This window comes from Dipteris shenzhenensis, chromosome 19, assembly GCF_047967505.1.
Source record: "Dipteris shenzhenensis isolate YYH24624 ecotype China chromosome 19, Dip_SZ_1.0, whole genome shotgun sequence".
NCBI classification, from domain to species: domain Eukaryota; kingdom Viridiplantae; phylum Streptophyta; class Polypodiopsida; order Gleicheniales; family Dipteridaceae; genus Dipteris; species Dipteris shenzhenensis.
Window position 1 is genome coordinate 52,280,058 of NC_141614.1, and position 19,939 is coordinate 52,299,996.

Below are 19,939 nucleotides of genomic sequence, written 5' to 3' on the forward strand. Positions count from 1 at the left end.
TCAAGATGAGAACAAGGAGCTGAAGGTTTAGTTGCAAGAGTTGCTTGAGGCAGGATTTATTCAGCCCTCAAAGTCTCCATATGGAGCTCCCGTTCTCTTTGTCAAAAAGAAGGAAGGAGACTTGCGTCTTTGTGTGGACTACCGGGCACTCAACAAGGTTACTGTTAAGAACCGGTATCCCCTTCCCAACGTGAGAGAGTTGTTTGATTCTCTAGTGCATGCTCGGTACTTCACGAAGACAGATCTAAGGTCCGGGTATCATCAAATCAGAATTTCTGAGGATGATGTAGAAAAGACAACTATGAGGACCAAGTATGGCTCATATGATTGGAAGGTGTTGACTTTTGGGTTAACCAATGCCCCGGCAAACTTTTCAACACTCATGAATGGTATTTTTCGAGACCTACTAGATGAGTGTGTAGTCATTTATTTAGATGACATCCTCATCTATTTAAAGATTATAAAGGAGCACATCAAGCACTTGAGGGAGGTGTTTGATAGGCTGAGAACAAATCGACTGTTCTTGAAGGAAAGTAAGTGTGATTTTGCAAGGGAAACAATCCATTTTCTGGGTTTCAAGGTGAGCCAAGGAAAGCTCATGATGGACGAGAGCAAGGTGAAAGCCATAGTGGAGTGGCCTACCCCAAGGAGTGTTCATGATGTACGGGCATTCAACGGGTTAGCCTCTTTCTATAGGACCTTCATTGACATGTACAGTGAAATCACAGCTCCGCTTACCAATCTTACACGAAAAGATACACTGTGGAAGTGGGGCCCTAAGCATGAGAGTGCTTTTCAGAAACTGAAGGAGGCTGTGAGCAGCCAGCCAGTCCTAGCACTCCCTAATTTTGAGAGGCCCTTTGAAGTGCAGACAGATGCATCAGATTTTGCCATAGGAGGTGTCTTCTTACAAGACGGGCATCCTATAGCTTTCGAGAGTCGGAAACTGATTGATAGAGAGACCCGTTACCCTACTCATGACAAGGAGATGACCACGGTGGTGCATTGCTTAAGGACTCGGAAGCATCACCTCTTGGGAAATCACTTCTCTGTTTTCACAGACAATGTCACTACTTCCTACTTCGTGACACAGCCCAAGTTGTCTCCCAAGCAAGCAAGGTGGCAGGATTTTCTAGCCAACTTCGACTTCAAGATCAAGTACAAGCCCGGCAAGGAGAATGTAGTGGCAGATGCCCTCTCTCAAATCCCCTACTTGGCTGCAGTCCAAATTCTGCATGGGTCAATTGTTTTGGAAGAGATCAAAACAGGGTATGCAGAGGATGAATTTGCCAAGAAGATACTTAGGAGCCCCTATCCATTCTTCTGAGCATCAGAAGGTCAGGGAACCTTTGTGAAGGTGAAGGACTTTAGTCAGGGGATTTTTCCTCTCAGTCAGGCAGTGGCTGAAACTATAAGTCAAGCAGAGCTTTGGATCCCGGTAGGGGACCAACTTGGGGAGCAAAGGAAAAAGTGAAAATTTTAGGGAGAACTTTGCTCTCATGACAAACCCCCTCCCCCTCCCAAAAAAAGCAAAATCAAAACAAAACAAAACAAGAAAAAGTGAAAGAAGGAAACACACACACCTGCGTATTCTTCCTCAATCCCCGTTAGATAAGTCGATGAAGGTGACATGAACATGTATGTAGCTGAATCCAAGAACATACTTATAGCTCGTTGTGGCATCAAGGACCATTAGCTGCTTGGTGGCAGTCTTGTAGTTGCTGACAAATTGAGTGGCTTGGAGGATATTATGTTAAGTAGGCAGCTTTTGAACAAGCCTGCCGAGACCTAATTCTTGCAGCTTAGGCAACACCTCTACATCATATAGGGCTGTGTAGGATTCTATCATATGGCAGGTGATCTTGAAGTCGGCATTGGGCTTGTAGCAGAACTTGGTATGGTGGATGGTGTGCCCACGGAGCTACTGGATCAAAGTAACACTAAAGACTGTCTAAGTCAATATTGGTGATGAAGTATGCTGGTGGAGTGAGAAAGATCAGAGCTAGGTTGCACTTTAAGGCACGTAGAAGGTCCATTATGCAATATCTGCCTCTTAGAGTAGCATATGATTAATCATAAAGCTCCCTCAGGTGACAAGGAAGAAGTGATGATTGACCATTGATGTTAAAACGAATATCCCTTTGATCCTGGCTGAGTGCAGATCATGCATAATGCTTTGCAATCTCCCAAATTGAAAAAGTGCGGGTTTAGCCCTCTGAAGCTACAAGCCTAATGTAATACTTCTTTGCTAGGGAACTAGACAAATGGGATCTTTTAACAATCACACCATAAGTCTCTAGGGCTCTCGGGAGCGTCGAGCAATCTAATTAGTTTAGATTGCTTGGTCCATGCTACATCTCTCTCTGTATAATTGTATGCCTGATTGTGTTGCACAAACTTATGGAGATTGGATGAATATCTGCTTAGAAAGACACATCTTTTTACTTAGGAGTACAATGTGGAAGCTTGCTATGTGCATGAAACTCTCAGCATAAATCTGGAGTACAATGTGGAAGCTTGCTATGTGTATGAAACTCTCAGCATAAATATGGAGGAATTCAAAAATTTTCTTGTAGGGAGGCAATGTGAGAACAATAAGCTTGGTTTCTGTATGGTAGTCAACTTTATCTTGCAAGGAGAAAACTACTTCAGAGGTTAAACATGTGTCAATTTTCTTATATTAGATGTTGTTTAAGGTATTGATACAAGGATATTTTGAAGATCTTAACTTTTGAATTCTCTCTCCAATGTCTGCAGTTTCAAGTTTTGGTGGCTCGAGTGAAGATCAACAGTCAACAAGTCCGTGCTCAGAACTTCGCTTTTCCCCAGGATTTTTACCGAGTTCCAGTTCAAGCTCTACATTGTTGGGCTTGAGTAGTCCAATAGATATACCTGTTAGAAATCTTAGTTTCTTCAACCAGCTTACATCTTCCCTTGACGTTAGAACTCTTTTGCCACTGGTCTCCTCATCTGTCCTTAGTACTTCTGTTTCTCCACCTGAAGCCCACACCCCTATAAAGGCTTATCTATCAAGATCGGAAAGTGATCCAAATTTTCATCTCTCCAAAACATTTTATATGCCAGAAAAGGTTGATCCTGTTCCAGTACAGCCTGGTGTAAAAAACTTTGAAGCATTTCGTGTGCTGCAGAACCTAGGGCAATTTAATAAGCAATATGAAAGGAAGCAGGAAATGACTAGGGAAGATTTGGATGTGTCTTTGGACATCATGAATCAAATTGTGCAAGAGGAGAATAGAAGAGAAAAAAAACAAGGTGTTGAGGAGCTGCCCCTCCTCGATCAGAACCTTGAGCGTCAACAGCAGACAGACCCACAGCATCCTATGGAAGGTCCATTTAATATGGATTGCAGTATCCTATCAAAAAACTATTCACAAGGAAGACCTCTTCTTTGTTCCATTTGTAAGCAAAAATCTCCTGTTTTTGGTACCTTACCAAGAAAGTATAGCTATGTGGAGCTTGAAGAGGCAACCAATGGGTTCTCTGAAGATAACTACCTGGCGGAAGGTGGCTTTGGATTGGTTTACAGAGGGTTATTAAGCAGGGGGCAAGCTATTGCTGTTAAAAAGCAGAAGCTTGCAAGCACACAAGGCTACAGTGAATTTTGGTCAGAAATACAAGTTTTAAGCCATGCACAACATCGCAATCTGGTCATGCTTCTTGGGTGCTGCCATGAGAATGGCCATCGGATGTTGGTATATGAATACGTCTGCAACAAATCCCTTGAATGGCACCTTTCATGTAAGTAGTTCCTGTAATGATTTTCCACCCCAATGAGGCAGATATTTAAATACATGGTCTTTTCTGACTTCAATTGACTGAGATTCTAACTGTGATTTAATTTTATTTTGTATTTTTTGCTTGTAGCAAAGTGTCCAACAAATTTGGAATGGGCTTCCAGGCACAAGATTGCTCTAGGAGCGGCAAAAGCATTGCGGTACTTGCATGAAGAATCCCGCATAGGCTGCATTGTACATCGGGACATGCGTCCAAGCAACATACTTTTAACCCATGAATTTGAACCCATGGTATGCACAAACCCCTGGGCCCTGCATTCTCTACATTTTAAAATGTACCTAACTGTGGAATTTTCAGCAGACTGATTTGTTCTGGATGTTTTAGCAAAATACGAAGTGTGCATGTTTCAGCTGGATTGTCTCAGGACAAATTGACCTCAGAAAGTTCCTTTGACCCACAACCAATATTTATATCCTTGATATAATGGAATTTGCAATCTTACAGCAACTTATGGAAGTCTAGATGTGAGTTTTACTGAACACGACTCCTGGCAATGAAGCATGCACTAAGATGTAAAAGGCCCCTATCTGAAACATCGAGAGTTCTTCAATATTCCAGAAAAGGCTGTCTTAGTGACAAACAATAAGTTTCATGCCCTTATTGCCCTTTTTCTGACTCTATTGGTCTCCTGTCAATGATCCCATGTGCTTTATGTTTACAGTATGATGTTTCTTTTTCTCATTGGCACTTCATTTCCTAGTCACCATGGAGCTCATTCAGTGGAACGGTTTCAGCCTTCAGGGACGTTTCTGGCTTTTTGAAACGGCTCCCTATGAAATGTCAATTAGGTCACACACGCGCACACACCCCGACACATTTTTGTGTGTGGTGAAAACCAGTTATCATTTTATTACAGTCCCAAAGAAAGGGATAATCTGCTACAAATATAAAAAGACCTCATTATATGACAAGAAAGCAGGATAATCTAAGTCCCACGGATGTAGACAATCATAAAGTGAGCACACGCACGCGCGCGCACACACACACACACGTGCGCACATGCGATATATATATATATATATATATATAGAGAGAGAGAGAGAGAGGGCATTTGAATATTTAGGGCATTGTTTTTTTTTTCTGAAACATCTATTCTTCAGATGCTTCTCTAATACGTTTAAGGGTTTCAAAACGAATTTCTATTGACTATACCCATATCAAAAGCATCAACCAATTATTATCATGCATGTGTATGTGTACTTGAGTACAATTGACCGTGTGATTCCAACATAAGCCATTGATGTTCCCAGGTGGGAGACTTTGGGCTTGCCAGGTCACATGACATAGGGGAGGATGCCATTCAAACTCGTTTAATCGGCACATTTGGGTATTTCACAACTGTTAAAATCTTGGTCACCATTTATGCTACTTTCACGTCTACTTTATTGTGTTTAAGTATATACCCCTTGGGAGGTCTGGACCTTGTCCTGAGACTACCTTTTCTGGTGTTCAAGGTATCTAGCTCCAGAGTATATCGAGAGGGGCCAGGTTTCTTGGAAGTCCGATGTGTATGCCTTTGGTGTTGTCCTGTTGGAGCTTGTAACAGGACGTAAAGCTCTTGATGCTTCGCGTCCACCTGAACAGAAAAGTCTAACAGAGTGGGTCAGTAGGCATGATGGAGCATCCGAAGTTTGTGATCTGTTCTCTCATCTTTCCACATCGATTTTTTGTATTTTCTTTTTGGCTTTTTGATGCTTAAACTATGTTGTGACAGGCACGTCCAAAGCTACTCAATGATGACATGTTAAGTGAACTGGTTGACCCTCGTTTGAAGAAATCATATAATGTGAGTCAAATGCGTTATATGATGCGTGCTGCCTATCATTGTATAAAAAAAGACCCTTCAGCACGGCCACGGATGAGAGAGGTAAGATGAATGTTTCAATTTTCAAGAAGGATAATTGTCGAGGTCTCATTGTGCTGGAAGATTTAAGTATTCTGCGAGAGAGATTTCAAATACTGACCAAAATCAGCCTCAGGGTTGCATAGATTGAAGTCAATGCCTGTTCATTGAGTTTTTTTAATGGAATATGTAGATGTATAAAATAGGATAATTTTAGAATATAGCTAACTAATTTTTAATGGGTTTCAAAAACACACATTTACGGAGCAGGTCTTACACATTTTAGAAGGTGAGACGCCACGACAACTGGTGGACTGCTGTCCCTCTGTTCGACAAGAAAAGGGAGCAGTCTCTTTCTTGAAGAGCCGAGGTCGAAGAACCAGGAAGAATCTTTCCTATGAAAGTATGCTATAAAACTTTAGTGTATAAACAATTAAGAATGCAAACAAGCAAAATACTAGTTTGGTTGACTACTGGAAAATTGTTAGGTGCCTAAATGTAGTAAAAGTTGTCTCCTCAGCAGATGTGGTCCTCCCTCAGAGCGGAGTGAAAACTGTTGAATCTTAATTCAAAATTTTAATATTATTTATGTTAAGCAAAGTAGAAACTAAAAATTAGAAATCGTATTCTCATTCAATTTATTTGTATTTCATCAAATATGCTCATTAAGAAGAGTATGGGGTATCACATGCATTGTAAGTGTTACAGTGACTATGTTATCCAACTTGCAAACTCACAAACAAGTGTAAGTCGAGTACATAAGAGAACTATTTTCCATAGAAATATTTTTTTCAATTCCAATTCATCGTTGAAATAGATAGATTCCTTCATAATAATCATGTTTGTAATATGCCTCAATTGAGAGGGCCAATTTTTGTCATGTGCTTTCTCTATAACTTTGCTAGGATTTTAATTTGCTTCATCGTTCTTGGATGTCATCTCATCTTTTATGTGTACTTCCATAAATACTAGCTTAGAAGAAATATCTTTGTGTTGCCCTACATAGTCCTCATCTTCATCTTTTGCATCTACTTCTATCAAATATACTTGGTCTTCAAAATTTCCATCTTCTAGAAAGGTATTCATGCTCTCTTGATCTCTAATATGAGATAATGGGTGCAACCTTGGACTTTTTAAAGAATTAATCCTTGAAGTTTCTCTCATACACTGTGACACCACTTCATAACGAGATGTAATTTATTAGTCCTTCAATGATTGAGCCTTTGTTCTTGCAGCCCTTAAAATGTAGCAGTGCATCCGATTCTCCTCTTGGTAACATTGAGAACCTTATTGTTATTTTCTAAGGCATATTCCTTCTTGGATTCTTATTGCTGGATTTCACTGTGAAGTGCATGTCCCTCTTAAGAAATGAAATCGAAAACTATTTTTATGGGCGGCCAATGCATCACCCCTTTCATTTTAAAAAACTTTGATGAAATATTTGAAGTTTGAAACCTCTTGCATTAAGTACGGCAAAGATACAAAGGGTCAAAATGGCACCTTACCCATTTGTGATAGCAATTTTAACCCTACTAGGGGTTTTAAGAAGGATGGAGATATTTGGGTAGTCAAATGCTTTTGGGGTGGTGATTACTTAGACTAAAGCTACAATTTAGGTATCCTTTAGGCGAGACATTGATCTTCCAGAAGACTTTGATCTTCCACTACATCACCTTGTAAATTTTCATTTTCTTTGTTTATCTTACCTTTGAAGCCACCTTTTAGGTTGTCTATGTAAATGAAATATTTGATTTCATATCACTAAATCACCTTGAAATAATTTGATGCATTCCATGAGAAAATATATATTTTGAAGAGGAATCTAAAATTTTCATTTTCTATGTTTTCTTAGTCATGGAGGTTGGCTATGTTCATGTATCTTTTATTTTAATTTTTAGGTTTGCTACTATATCACCTTGCAAAGGATTGATGCACTTCATGATTTCCTATGAAGAAATATAGATTTTGAAGAGGTAGATGAAGGAGTTTGACAACTTCGGTCATTTTGATGTCCATTTTTGGCAAATGTAGGAGGAATTTGACCACGGCACAAAAGGCAAAGTTGGTCAGGACATCGTGGGGTATCCAAAAATGCACAAGTCCACCATGGCATGAATTTGGCCATCTGGAGCACCTTACGCCGTGGTCAAATTCCTCCTACATTTGCCAAAAATGGTCACCAAAATTACCAAACTTGGTCGAGAGTATTATTTTGACTTGGAATATTCATAATATTTTTCTAAATTATTTTTACAAAAAAAAATATACAAGTAATAGAACTTAATTGCATGGAATATGAAGAGAATAGTAAAATAGCTATAACTTTTGCGCTATAACTCCGATTGCAAATTTTTTTAGTTCAAAATCGAGAGCAGGATTGAATGACTTACCCACTTTGACTTAGTATGGTTTGAAATGTATGTTTGGTTGTAGTATATTGCCATGCTATGCAAAAGAAACGGCAAGCAACCGGAGATATGATAAGAAGCCTTCAAATAGGCAAAAATCGCGCAACTTCTTTGCTGAGATGATGAATGTGAGGAAGAGTAGAATATTGTTGCAAAAGCCTCTTTGTTCAAAGTTTGCAAATAGCCATTTGGTTGAGAACAACATGTCCATAAAATTTAAATTTGAGAAGTGCTATTATTGTTCTTCGTATGATGCTGAAGATGGCTTTCAAATGACACTTGAGTTTTAATTAAGATATGGGTGGAGTCTTTTTTAAGCATTCAATTGCTTAATGGTTTGGTAATGGTTTCAGTAAGAAGAATCATATTGAATGTCATGATATATTTATGGTAGTGATTTAATCATGTGTTATGAAGTGTTTAGGCAATTTGTTCATCACACTTATCTTTAAGTGATACTTATGTCAGTAAGTTTACAAAAATCATACAATGTGGTGTAGGGTAATTGTAGTTGTTCTAATAGGAAAACCTATTTGAAATGCAAAATAAATTTTTGTATCGATAATGGAATCCCATGTTTTGGAGAGGAAGATTGGTTATTTTCAAGCACACGTACTACCATTGCATAATAGGAGTATAGAGTCAATTGGAAGTTAGGGTAGACTAAAATCTGCAATGGTAGTATGGTTAACATAGTAAGTTGTGTCCTATGTCTTAAGAGTATTATTTATGAATGGTGCAAAACCATGCTATGAAATTCAGAGTGCTAGTGTAGTAAACATAGGAAGGTAAGTTTTATCTTTGAGATACTTCCCAATTAGGGGTTTCCACAAAGCTAAGTTTAGGGTCCTTTCAAAGGAAATTGTGAAAAAGCTCGCTCACTTTTTCTAGCTCGCTCGCTCTATCGACTGCCTCATCCTCCACCTCATGGTATATTTCTAGCCTAGCTTTAAGACCACAAAGGAAATCATTGTGCGGAAGCAACAACGAACAAATTTATGCACATAAGCTAAATGTGGAAATTGTTGAGATATCGAGCTCCACTCGCGATATGCCAGGGTGACTGTTGTGCATTTATGTCACCGACCTGTTAGCTGGAGATGCGGTTGGTACACCGCCCACGAATAATAGCTGGATGACAGCTATCCTTATCTACTCTAGTTTGTGGCTCAGTTAGTATGCCACCTTAGTTAGTTGAGTTTGGTTTGAGACCCACATATAGGGTTCTTCTATTTCTTTGTACGAGAGTTCTTTTGGCTTTCACAACTAAGAAGAGGAAAACTGTTTTCAGCCTCCACCTTTGTGTGTATTCCCCCATTGTGCATGTGAGAAAGCCGCAAGTGAGACTCCTTCCCTCTCTCCCACAATCTTCACATGGTATCAGAGCCTTGTTCGTGGTAAGGAGCTCAAGAAAGCAAGCCAAGTTCGTGGTGTCCTGGTAAGAGGACAAGTGTTGCTTTCCTATTTCGAGTTTGGGAGCAAATCTCTGCAGGTAGCACAGCCAGAAGTGCAGGAGTGCACTGTTTCAGATTGAGACGCCCTTCGCGGTGTGGCGAGAGCGCAGTATATGCTACGGGTAAGGGCGAAGCCCTAAGTGACTTTATTTTTCTGATTTGAGGCCGTTTCGGGGCCCGTTTTGAAGGCGGAAGTTCTTCGCAGGCACTCAGAAAAAGGCCCTGTTTTTTGCTGTGCAACCACTGCTGCGCGGCTAGTCGGTGGAAAGGTGCCGCAGAAATTGCATCGTATGCCTGTGTGCAGAGATATTGGGAGTTGCAGATTCATGCCTGTTGCCTGTTGATGCAAAATCGTCACTAGGAAGTGACTGTGTGGTGAAATACCACTTTCGTCAGTTTTGCAGATCTGCCCGTGTGAGGCAAAAGCTGTGTTTTTTGCAGTGACAGAATATTTTGCAGTGTTCTGTAATGGCATCTGATTCTCTTTCACAGATTGTCACTGAAAAGCTTGACAAGAATAACTTCCAGGCATGGAAGTTTAGAATGACGAATTTCTTGATGGGAAAAAGCTATTGGGAATTCATTACAGGAAATGAAGAAGAACCTGTTCTTCCTAATGTTCCCAGTCAATAGGAAATGCAGGCATTCAAAGGATGGCATGAGAGAGCCAGGAAAGTTATGTACTGGCTGTCTATCAGTATTTCGGACTCCATGATTGTGCATATTCAGGATGCAAATACGCCAAAGGAGGCATGGGATACTTTGGCAAAAATGTACAGCACAAATACGCAAGCCAGGAAAATGCAACTCAAACAGGAGTTGCATAATGTGCAGAGAGAAAACATGAACATCAATGACTACCACATGAAGGTGAAGAAAATTGCGGATGCACTTGCTTCCATTGGGTCACCAGTGGATGATGACGATTTGGTTTCTGTGACCTTGAAAGGTCTAGGAAAGGATTATGCACAGTTCCGGACATCCATTGCCGTCCGTGAAAAATTTCCTGATTTTGAGGAGTTGATTGCTCTTCTAACTTCTGAAGAGCAGAGAAATGGTGGTGCATCTTCTTCATCAGGAACTTCAAAAGAAACTGTCTTCTACTCAAATGCTGGCAGAGGTAGAGGCAGAGGTAGAGGAGGCCAATCTGCAGGCCGTGGTAGAAATCAGAATATGCAGCAAACGCAAGAAAACCAGTCCTATGCAGGAGGACGTGGTAACTCTAGAGGCAGGGGGAGCCAAAGAGGCCGTGGTGGATGGCAGAGAAGCCAAAATGCAAACAGCAATGTTGAATGCTACTATTGTGGCAAAATGGGTCATATGGCTAAGGACTGCTATAAAAAGCAGAATGACATTATGAGTGGAAAATTGCAGCAAGGCAATTATGCATCTTCTAGCAGGCAGGGTGATGACAGAAATGAGCATCTATTTATGGTGCAACATATGACCAATTCTGTGACAAGTGCAAAAGAACAAAATGATGTGTGGTATGTTGACTTAGGTGCGTCAAACCACATGACAGTTCATGCAGAATGGATGCAAGATGCAAGGAAGATGGAAAAGCCAAGATTTGTGGAGACTGGTGATGATACTGCACATCCTATTGTGCAGATTGGCAAAATTCCTTTGTCTATGCAGGATGGGAAAAAGAAATACTTGTCTGATGTATTTCATGTCCCGAACATCACCAAGAACCTGGTTTCTGTTGGTCAGATGGTTGAGCAGGGCTTGCAGGTCAGATTTAATCCTCATGGATGCTTTGTTGAGGATATGAAAAACAATGGTCGCTTGATAGCAAAAGGAAAGAAGAAGGGCAGGATGTTTACGTTGGATGCAGACATGCCTGAATTGAGTGCAGCAATGTTTGCACATGGGACCGGTGTAGTTGCAGATATTGATATCTGGCACAAACGTATTGGTCACGTTAATATACAGCGACTTAAATCAATGCAAGCCCAAAATATTGTTGCAGGATTGCCTAAATTCAAGGTTGCAGAAATGCACAAGGTTTGTGAAGCTGTCAATTTGGGAAACAGGCAAGGAAACCTTTTCCTAGGCATGTTCAAGAGAGTAAAAAGCCATTGGAATTAATCCACTCTGATATGTGGACTACAAAAGCTGCATCTATTGGAGGCTGTCACTATTTTGTCACATTTATTGATGACTTCAGCAGAAAACTGTGGGTGTATTTTATGAAAAAGAAAAGTGAAGTGTTTGGGCACTTCAAAGTTTTCAAAGCTATGGTGGAAAAAGAAACAGGCCTGCAAATAAAATGCCTAAGGTCAGATGGAGGGGGAGAGTACCTCTCAAATGAGTTTGCAAGGTTCTTGCAGGAGCATGGTATAAAGCACCAATATTCATGCAGTCATACCCCACAACAAAATGGAATTGCAGAAAGGAAAAACAGGCATATTGGAGAGGTATCTCGGGCTATGCTAAATGAAAAAGATCTACCAGATTACTATTGGGCTGAAGCAATTGCTACAGCACTCTATATAATGAACAGGACTCCCACTGCAGCAATACATGGCATGACGCCAGAGGAGATGTATACTGGTAGGAAACCAGATATTTCTCATTTGAAGATTTTTGGTTGCATTGCCTATGTCCATGTGCCAGATGAGTTGAGGTCCAAGTTGGATCCAAAAGCTGAGAAGTGCATCTTTATTGGTTATTCTCTGCAGCAGAAAGGGTATAGATGCTATAACCCTTCTACACGTAAGTTCACAGTGAGCAGAGATGTTGTTTTTGATGAGATGAGCAGCTGGTATAAACCAGTAAATGTGATGATTGATGTAGATGCACAAAATGGTAATGCTGCACAGAATGCACAGCAGCAATCACAAAATATCAGTGGACCTGGAGTGTCCTCTACCAGTGGTTCACATGCTTCGCCATGGACAGGTAGATTGAGATCAGGAGAATCCCCTCAAAGCAATGCAGAGAGTGGTACGCAGGTATCACGAAAAGGAAAAGAGAAGGTAGATCAGCCCATGTTTGATGTGAATGCAGGTCACTCTTGTGTGGATGGTGAATCCAGTGGCTCAGAATAGACCATTGATGATGAGTTGGGTATTCCTTCTGTTGTTACACCTGGAGTAAGGAAGACCAGGGATGTTTTGAGAGCACCTGGAAGTGAGCCTATTTTGCGCAAGTCTACCAGGGTTAGGTATCCTGTGGATAGGCTGAAATATGATGGATTTACAGCCATTCACTATGCCTATATGGTCAAAGTAATATAGGAACCAAAACCCACTTCTTTTGAGCAAGCCATGGGAAATGAAAAATGGGAGAAAGCCATGGATGAAGAAATGGATGCCTTGGATGCTAATGCTACATGGGAATTGGTGCCTTTGCCTAAAGGCAAGAATGCAATTGGCTGTAAGTGGGTTTATAAGATCAAGCACAATGCAGATGGTTCTGTGAATAGATACAAGGCAAGATTAGTTGTCAAGGGGTATGCACAGACATATGGCATTGATTATGAAGAAACTTTCAGCCCGGTTGCAAGGATGGCAACCGTAAGAGCAGCCATTGCTATGGCTGCATCAAAGGGATGGTCTTTACATCAGATGGATGTAAAGACTGCCTTCTTGCATGGTGATTTGCAAGAAGAGGTCTTTATGGAGCAGCCAGCAGGTTTTTCATGCTACTCATCCTGAGTTTGTTTGCAGGTTGAAGAAAGCCTTGTATGGCTTGAAACAAGCACCTAGAGCATGGTCTGACAAGATAGGACAATATCTTGTCACTATTGGCTTTCAGATTTCCAAGGCAGATTTCTCACTCTATGTGAGAAAAACAGAGAAAGGGATTATGTTGCTGGTCATTTATGTTGATGATTTGATCATCACAGGTGATAGTGATGAAGATATCCTTCATGTGAAAGAGGTGATTAGATCACCAAGTGGGATACAGCTCTTGCAGAGGCAGTATGGATTGGACATGCTGTCCAAATATGGGATGACAGGCTGTAAGCCTATTTCAGTTCCTTTGGAGCAGAATGTGAAGCTGAGCGCAGATGCAGGTGAGCTTCTGGAAGACCCTACTATGTACAGACGCATAGTAGGAAGTTTGATTTACATGACTATTACCAGGCCAGATTTGAGCTATGCTGTTGGGTTGGTAAGTCAGTTTATGCAGGCTCCAAGGAAACCGCATTTGGATGCGGCTAGACGCATACTCAGGTATGTGAAGTCCACATTGCAGTATGGACTATTTTATGAGGCTGGGGTTCAGATACAGTTGCATGGATACACTGATGCTGATTGGGCTGGTAGCATTTCTGATAGACGATCTACCAGTGGATATGTGTTCTCTTTTGGGAGTGCTGCAGTCACTTGGAGCAGCAAGAAACAGCCTACAGTTGCCTTGTCGAGCACAGAGGCTGAGTACAGGGGTGCAGCAATGGCTGCATGTGAGGTAGCTTGGTTGCATAAGCTACTTTATGATATGCATCAGTCTACAGATGGGCCAGTTGTCATTTATTGTGACAACATGAGTAGTATACATTTGGCAAAGAACCCAGTCTTTCATGCCAGAACAAAGCACATTGAGGTGCATTATCACTATGTGCGGGAGAAGGTTTTACTAGGTCTCATTGATCTAGTTTATGTCACCACAGAGGATTAGGTAGCTGACATCTTCACGAAAGCATTGGGCGCAGAGAAGCTGCGCAAGTTCAGAGACCTGCTTGGTGTGCAGGAATTGGGATTGAGCTCGAGGGGGAGTGTTGAGATATCGAGCTCCACTCGCAATATGCCAGGGTGACTGTTGTGCATTTATGTCACCGACCTGTTAGCTGGAGATGCGGTTGGTACACTGCCCACGAATAATAGCTGGATGACACCTATCCTTATCTACTCTAGTTTGTGGCTCAGTTAGTATGCCACCTTAGTTAGTTGAGTTTGGTTTGAGACCCACATATAGGGTTCTTCTATTTCTTTGTACGAGAGTTCTTTTGGCTTTCACAACTAAGAAGAGGAAAACTGTTTTCAGCCTCCACCTTTGTGTGTATTCCCCCATTGTGCATGTGAGAAAGCCGCAAGTGAGACTCCTTCCCTCTCTCCCACAATCTTCACAGAAATATAGGATGGGAAAGGACTTGAGATTAGGGCCAATACATAGGTAATCAATGCATAGGTGAATGGGGAAACTAACAAGGTGCCAGTCTCAAATGGGTGCCTTGTGAGATAAAAGACAATTTAACCTCTGTAGTCTCTCAAACTTTTGATGGCATAATTAGAAAATAAATGAACTACAAGTCAAGGTGGAGTTGTTGATAGTTTGGATTGAAGTCAACCAATCCCTCAAAGCTAAAAGCAATAAGGTAGGATATGCGATGAAAGAAATACATTTCTTCTCTGAATTTATTCCAATCCCATTAGCAGCGCATGTAGTGTGCACCCATATATGAATTCACTTCTGTTGTTCTTGTATCTTATGTGTCAACAAGCAATCCTCTAAGGACGCCACAAGCATGGCGAATCCATCCTACAACAAGAACATGCTTAGTAATACGTATATTTCCTTTTGGGGAAACTAGAGCATGGGCAGCCTAAACTCATTCCTTAGTGAAATTAACCATATTATTGGTCACAATTCATAGCCAACACGATCCATTGATGGCTTGATAAGATTTTTCTAAGGTTACAATATGTTATCTCTGATGTCTTGAAAAGAGGGTCAAACTTTAGTGAAAGTATTAGACTTCAATGAGGAAAATTGAGCAAAGAAGGTTAGTGAGAGTTTAGTCAGGCAAAAGTGAAGATCAAGTGAGGAGTCAATAAGAGTCTAAGTGAGGTGTACCATTAGCCATTTGGTAGCTCCACTAGTGGTGGTGCACATAATTATTTCTCAAATGTCTTCTCCTATCAACTTATTAGTTTTTCTACATGATTACTACCATGTTTTATACTATTAGGACTTTTAAATGAAGACTCTGACATGAGATGTGTTTTTATCTATGTGGCAATATGTGCCAATTTAAGAGTTCTCTATCTGTGCCAACTATGTGCATGTTATTGTGCCCACTGGCTCATGAGGATTTTGAGTGATTGATAGGCCATTTGGCCACCACTATGAAAATCTACAATTCAATGGGGTCTCATCATCTAGGAGGTGCTAATATGCGACATTAAAAATGTGTACCAATGGCAAATATGAGTCATTTGCTCATATTTGGTGTAGGGTAAGGCATCTAGGAGGGCTTCGTTGTAATCTAGTAAGCTATGGTAAAATGGTCAAGAGGAATGTCAGTTGGCCAACACAAACTTTTTCATACATAGGCTTCGCCATGTACAAACTTCACCATGAGTGAGATAATACTATGAGGATTGTTGTGAGGCCCTTGTAGCACTCAATATGTGTGGGATTTGGAATGTGTGATGCAGGTACTATAATGAGCATCAAATCTCAACAACATGCAACCTAACAAATGTGGGTGGTACTTTTGGAGCCACATCTATCACATGAATGAGCATGATTTTTCATTTTTACTTATTTTGATGAGGCTTGAGGGGTGAAATTCTTGTAGACTATTAGTGAGATAACATCACCTATGAATTTGGGAGACTCATGCTTGAGGGTGGGAGTCTCTTGTGTGAATGTGTCTCTCATTATGGTTTGATGGATTATATATGTAAGTAAATTTATTTTGGATGATGCATCATCATATGCCATTTATTTTATAGGAAACTAAAGAGAAAACTGAGGGTTTGCTCACATTTTTTCTCAATCCATCCCATGATGATAGGAGCAAGGCCATGTTCCAAAGATAAAAGAATAAAAGGACATGGATACTACTTTAATACACTCCGCCTATTCATATAGAATGACTTATCTCATATGTCTTCTTTGGTGGGAGTTCATTTTGTATTACAAACAAGAAATAGAAATGCTACACAAACCTATCTAAAACTAGACATAAGGTATAATGCAGTAGCAAATGAGTGAAGCTCACATAAATGGAATATAATTGAAATGTCCTCTTAAATAAAAAAGATATATCTTTAAAAATTTTGAGAAGATAATTAGGAAATTTGGGGAATTTTTTATAAATTGAAATGGAGAAACATATACACGAACTGTGGGAATGAACCTATATCAAGGCGTGATCTAGATATCAATCTAGAAATGAGTTGATGATTCTAAGAGACAAAAAACGTTGATATGTAGCATATAAATTGATTTTTTTATAATTTGGGGTTTTTTAATAAATTGAAATGGAGAAACATATACATGAACTATGGGAATGCACCTATATCAAGACATGATCTAGATATCAATCTAGAAATGAGTTGATGATTCTAAGAAAATTTGACATTCATAAGCCAAAAAAATGAGAATAAGGTGGATCTTTGGTGAGTACACGACACCTAAATATATAAATGTGAGTGCACTCTTATCAAGGAGCGACCTTAGAATCATATCATAAATGGCACGCCACAAACATAGGAATGTTGAGAGTTCACGCTCAACATCATGTGATCATGTGTGCATAGCACCATCACGTGAGCATATGTGCATAGCACTAACCTTATAGAGTGCTATAAAGGAAAGGGTTAGATCCCCTAACCCTAACCCTAAAAGGGTTTGTATATATTCTATTTTTTCAACTAATTCTAGTGTACAGTTAGTCATTTGTGGTGTGCTCTCTAGCTGTGCCCTCTCTCCTCATCTCCACTCTTCTCCTCTCACCTCTTCATATTTTGTCATTGTATCAGAGCTCCCTTGTCTTCCGTTGAGACATTGAGATTCTTGAGAGTGTGAAGAGATTTCTGTGAGAAACAGGTACCGAGAGAAAGAAAGGTTGATTGAGAGCATATAGTTCTTTGAGAGACTATTGAGAGTTTGTGACATTTCTCAGATTTCACAGAGTTCTTCATCCTTCTTTCCTCATTGTGAGTGGGAAAACTATAGTTGAGGGAGAGATCCTAAGCTTCTTGCATTCGGAGCTTATTAAGCTGCAGCAAGCTTTTGCTTGTCAACAAGACGTCTACGTCATCTAAGAGCTCTCGGTGGCTCATCTACGACGTCAGAGGCTCCATCAACTTTGCCGTCAATATCCTTCTATAGCAAGGCCTCTAGTTTGTGCTCCCGGCTGGCAAAATGACGGCCACTCACAGCTCACAGCTCACAGTCTTCAATAGACTCCAAAGGCTGTAGCAACAAAGCACAGCGCCTTCGACAGCCACTCCAACAAGTGCTTGCACAGTCTCCTACTCCAGACTGCACTACTGCTCCCACACCTGCGACAGACGAACAGCCGCTTCCGTCCAGCCTCTGGAACAGCATTGACGTGAAGGTAGAGGACACCTTGGAGTTGATGAAGGGCTCGAATGTTGGTGAGCCAGGCATCGAGTGGAAGCCATTGTCTCCAAGCCTACGCGGCTCCTCCATGACTCCTACGCCATCGACTCTGCCTTGACGGACAACAACGCCTCCTAAGGCCTTTTGTTAAGGTCTAAGCACACGACGACGCTAGCAGTAGACGATGCCACAAGCAGCGCCGACCTCACGCGACCTCTAGCCAAGCGCACGACGAGCCGGCCACTTCAAGCGACCTCGCCAATAGCAGCAGCACCTTCAAGCAAAGCACGGGGGCAACCAGCCGACCATTTAAAGCAAACATCGCTAGCAGCAGCTCCTTCACTACAGCTTCTCCAACGACTCAGTAGCAGCGGCGGCCTCCTGCGACACAACCTTTGTAGACAATAGTTCCAAAGCTCACAGTGGCCATCTCCATTGCCAACTATCTTGACAAAGCGACAAGCAAGCTTCCTATCGACAACTGCTCCACGGACAAGCCAGCCGCCAAGCAACGTCTGCCTCCAGCAGCTCTCTTCTGCAAAGTCTTGTTGCGATCCAAGCGCGCCTCCAACAAGCCAACCGACTGCTTCAACGCCTCCAGCCCATCGACGGAAATCCGCAGGGAGATGGAATCTCAAAGATTCTGTCAGAATCTTTCAAAGATTCCGGTCTCCCTCCTTGAGACACGTGGCCTTATCACAAACCTTATCCACCCAGGGTCACCACACACATAGGTGTGGTCAAGGATCAGCCACGTGGCACCCTTATCCACAGTGCCATGTCATCACTGCCACGTCACCACTGCCACATCATCACTGCCACGTCAGCACTGCCACATCAGCACTGCCACATCATCAGGCCACGTCATCAGTGCCATGTCATCAGTGCCACGTCACCCTGCTGACATCATCTGTGCCACCTCAGCACTACCACCTCAGCAGTCCAGTCAGCACTGACCCCTGCAGGCACAGTCTCTTGCCAGGCACACTGTGCACACACTGCATGTGCACACTCTTGCCACCTCAGCACAGAGCTTCACTGGCACACCTCTTGCTAAGCACAGTGCCACATCATCACTGCATGTGACTCACAGTGACACATCATCATTGAGCACCATTTGCACTCCTTTTGCCCCTCCACCTAGATCAAGTCATATCTCTTGATCCAGGAAGAATTTGAGGGTGCTCCAAAAAGGAAAGTCGCTCGTTTTTTTGTGCTCTACGCGCTCGTTACATCACGCACACATTTCGGCGCAAGTTACACTCATATTTGTGCCTCGCCGACAAAACCACTTCCTTCACGCACATTTGCCTCTACATCGACGCATCTGACCCAGCACTTAAAAAGAACAAAGGAAAAGGAATTATTTGCTGCTCTTTCATCGATCGACGGTTGGTTTAGATCTAGATCAGAGTAGACTAGATCGCCATAGAGGGGACGCTTTGAATTCCCCAAGTTGCCAATCTAAGCCATGCCCGAAATTCCCGACTAGTACCTACTCGGAGTCAGTCCATACGCTCACATCCGATTTCACATCATTACATTACCTGAAACCTTACGTTCATCAGTTCAGTGAGCAGACTTCAGAGTTCAGAGGCATTGCAGAGATTGATTCAGTGGGCAGATAGCACTTGATTTCACACACACATGCCACCATTGTAAAGCCTATTTGGCTATCTCACGGCATCGTGCACATCATTTTTCAGCCTTGTAAAGCCTCTTGGCTATTCCCGGCATCATTGCCACAAGCCTTGTAACACAGGTCAGATCTTATATACTGCAGTTCTACCTTCACTGACGGTACAGAGATTTCACTTGGCATCTTCAGTGTATTTGCAGTTGATTCATACAGAGTTTTTCAGGACACTTTTGAGTACATTGTTTGCACCATGTCGACTAGCAACCTCAATCTGGAGGCATCTGCTAAGTTAGACAACTCCAATTTCGGTACATGGAAATACCGAATGGAGACCATTCTTGTGCTTCAGGACAAATGGGAGTATGTCGATGGATCCATACCTAGACCATTGGCCGATCCAGCCACTAGTAGCTCTACTCCATCTGTTGTCACAGCACCAGCAACGGGATCTACATCGGGATCTACATCTACA

General features: G+C 41.6%; 1 protein-coding gene across 1 annotated transcript; it reads left to right on the top strand.

The window, feature by feature from the left end:
• Positions 1-2,854: 2,854 nt before the first annotated feature.
• On the top strand, positions 2,855-17,946 carry LOC147890628 (putative serine/threonine-protein kinase PBL8). Its single transcript, XM_087390331.1, has 7 exons — positions 2,855-3,759; positions 3,886-4,046; positions 5,067-5,143; positions 5,271-5,418; positions 5,531-5,683; positions 5,930-6,062; positions 17,645-17,946. Exons 1-7 carry the CDS (start codon positions 3,078-3,080, stop codon positions 17,944-17,946), a joined length of 1,656 nt encoding a protein of 551 aa, XP_087246457.1. The 5' UTR covers positions 2,855-3,077.
• Positions 17,947-19,939: the final 1,993 nt, after the last annotated feature.

What these genes read in the sequence shown, in the direction of transcription:
- LOC147890628 (XM_087390331.1), top strand. Translation starts at nt 3,078, where the DNA reads ATGCCAGAAAAGGTTGATCCTGTTCCAGTACAGCCTGGTGTAAAAAAC. An exon ending in CCTTGAATGGCACCTTTCAT is followed by an intron (nt 3,760 to 3,885) that starts GTAAGTAGTTCC and finishes TTTTGCTTGTAG; the next exon opens with CAAAGTGTCCAACAAATTTG. An exon ending in GAAGAATCTTTCCTATGAAA is followed by an intron (nt 6,063 to 17,644) that starts GTATGCTATAAA and finishes GGCCACTCACAG; the next exon opens with CTCACAGCTCACAGTCTTCA.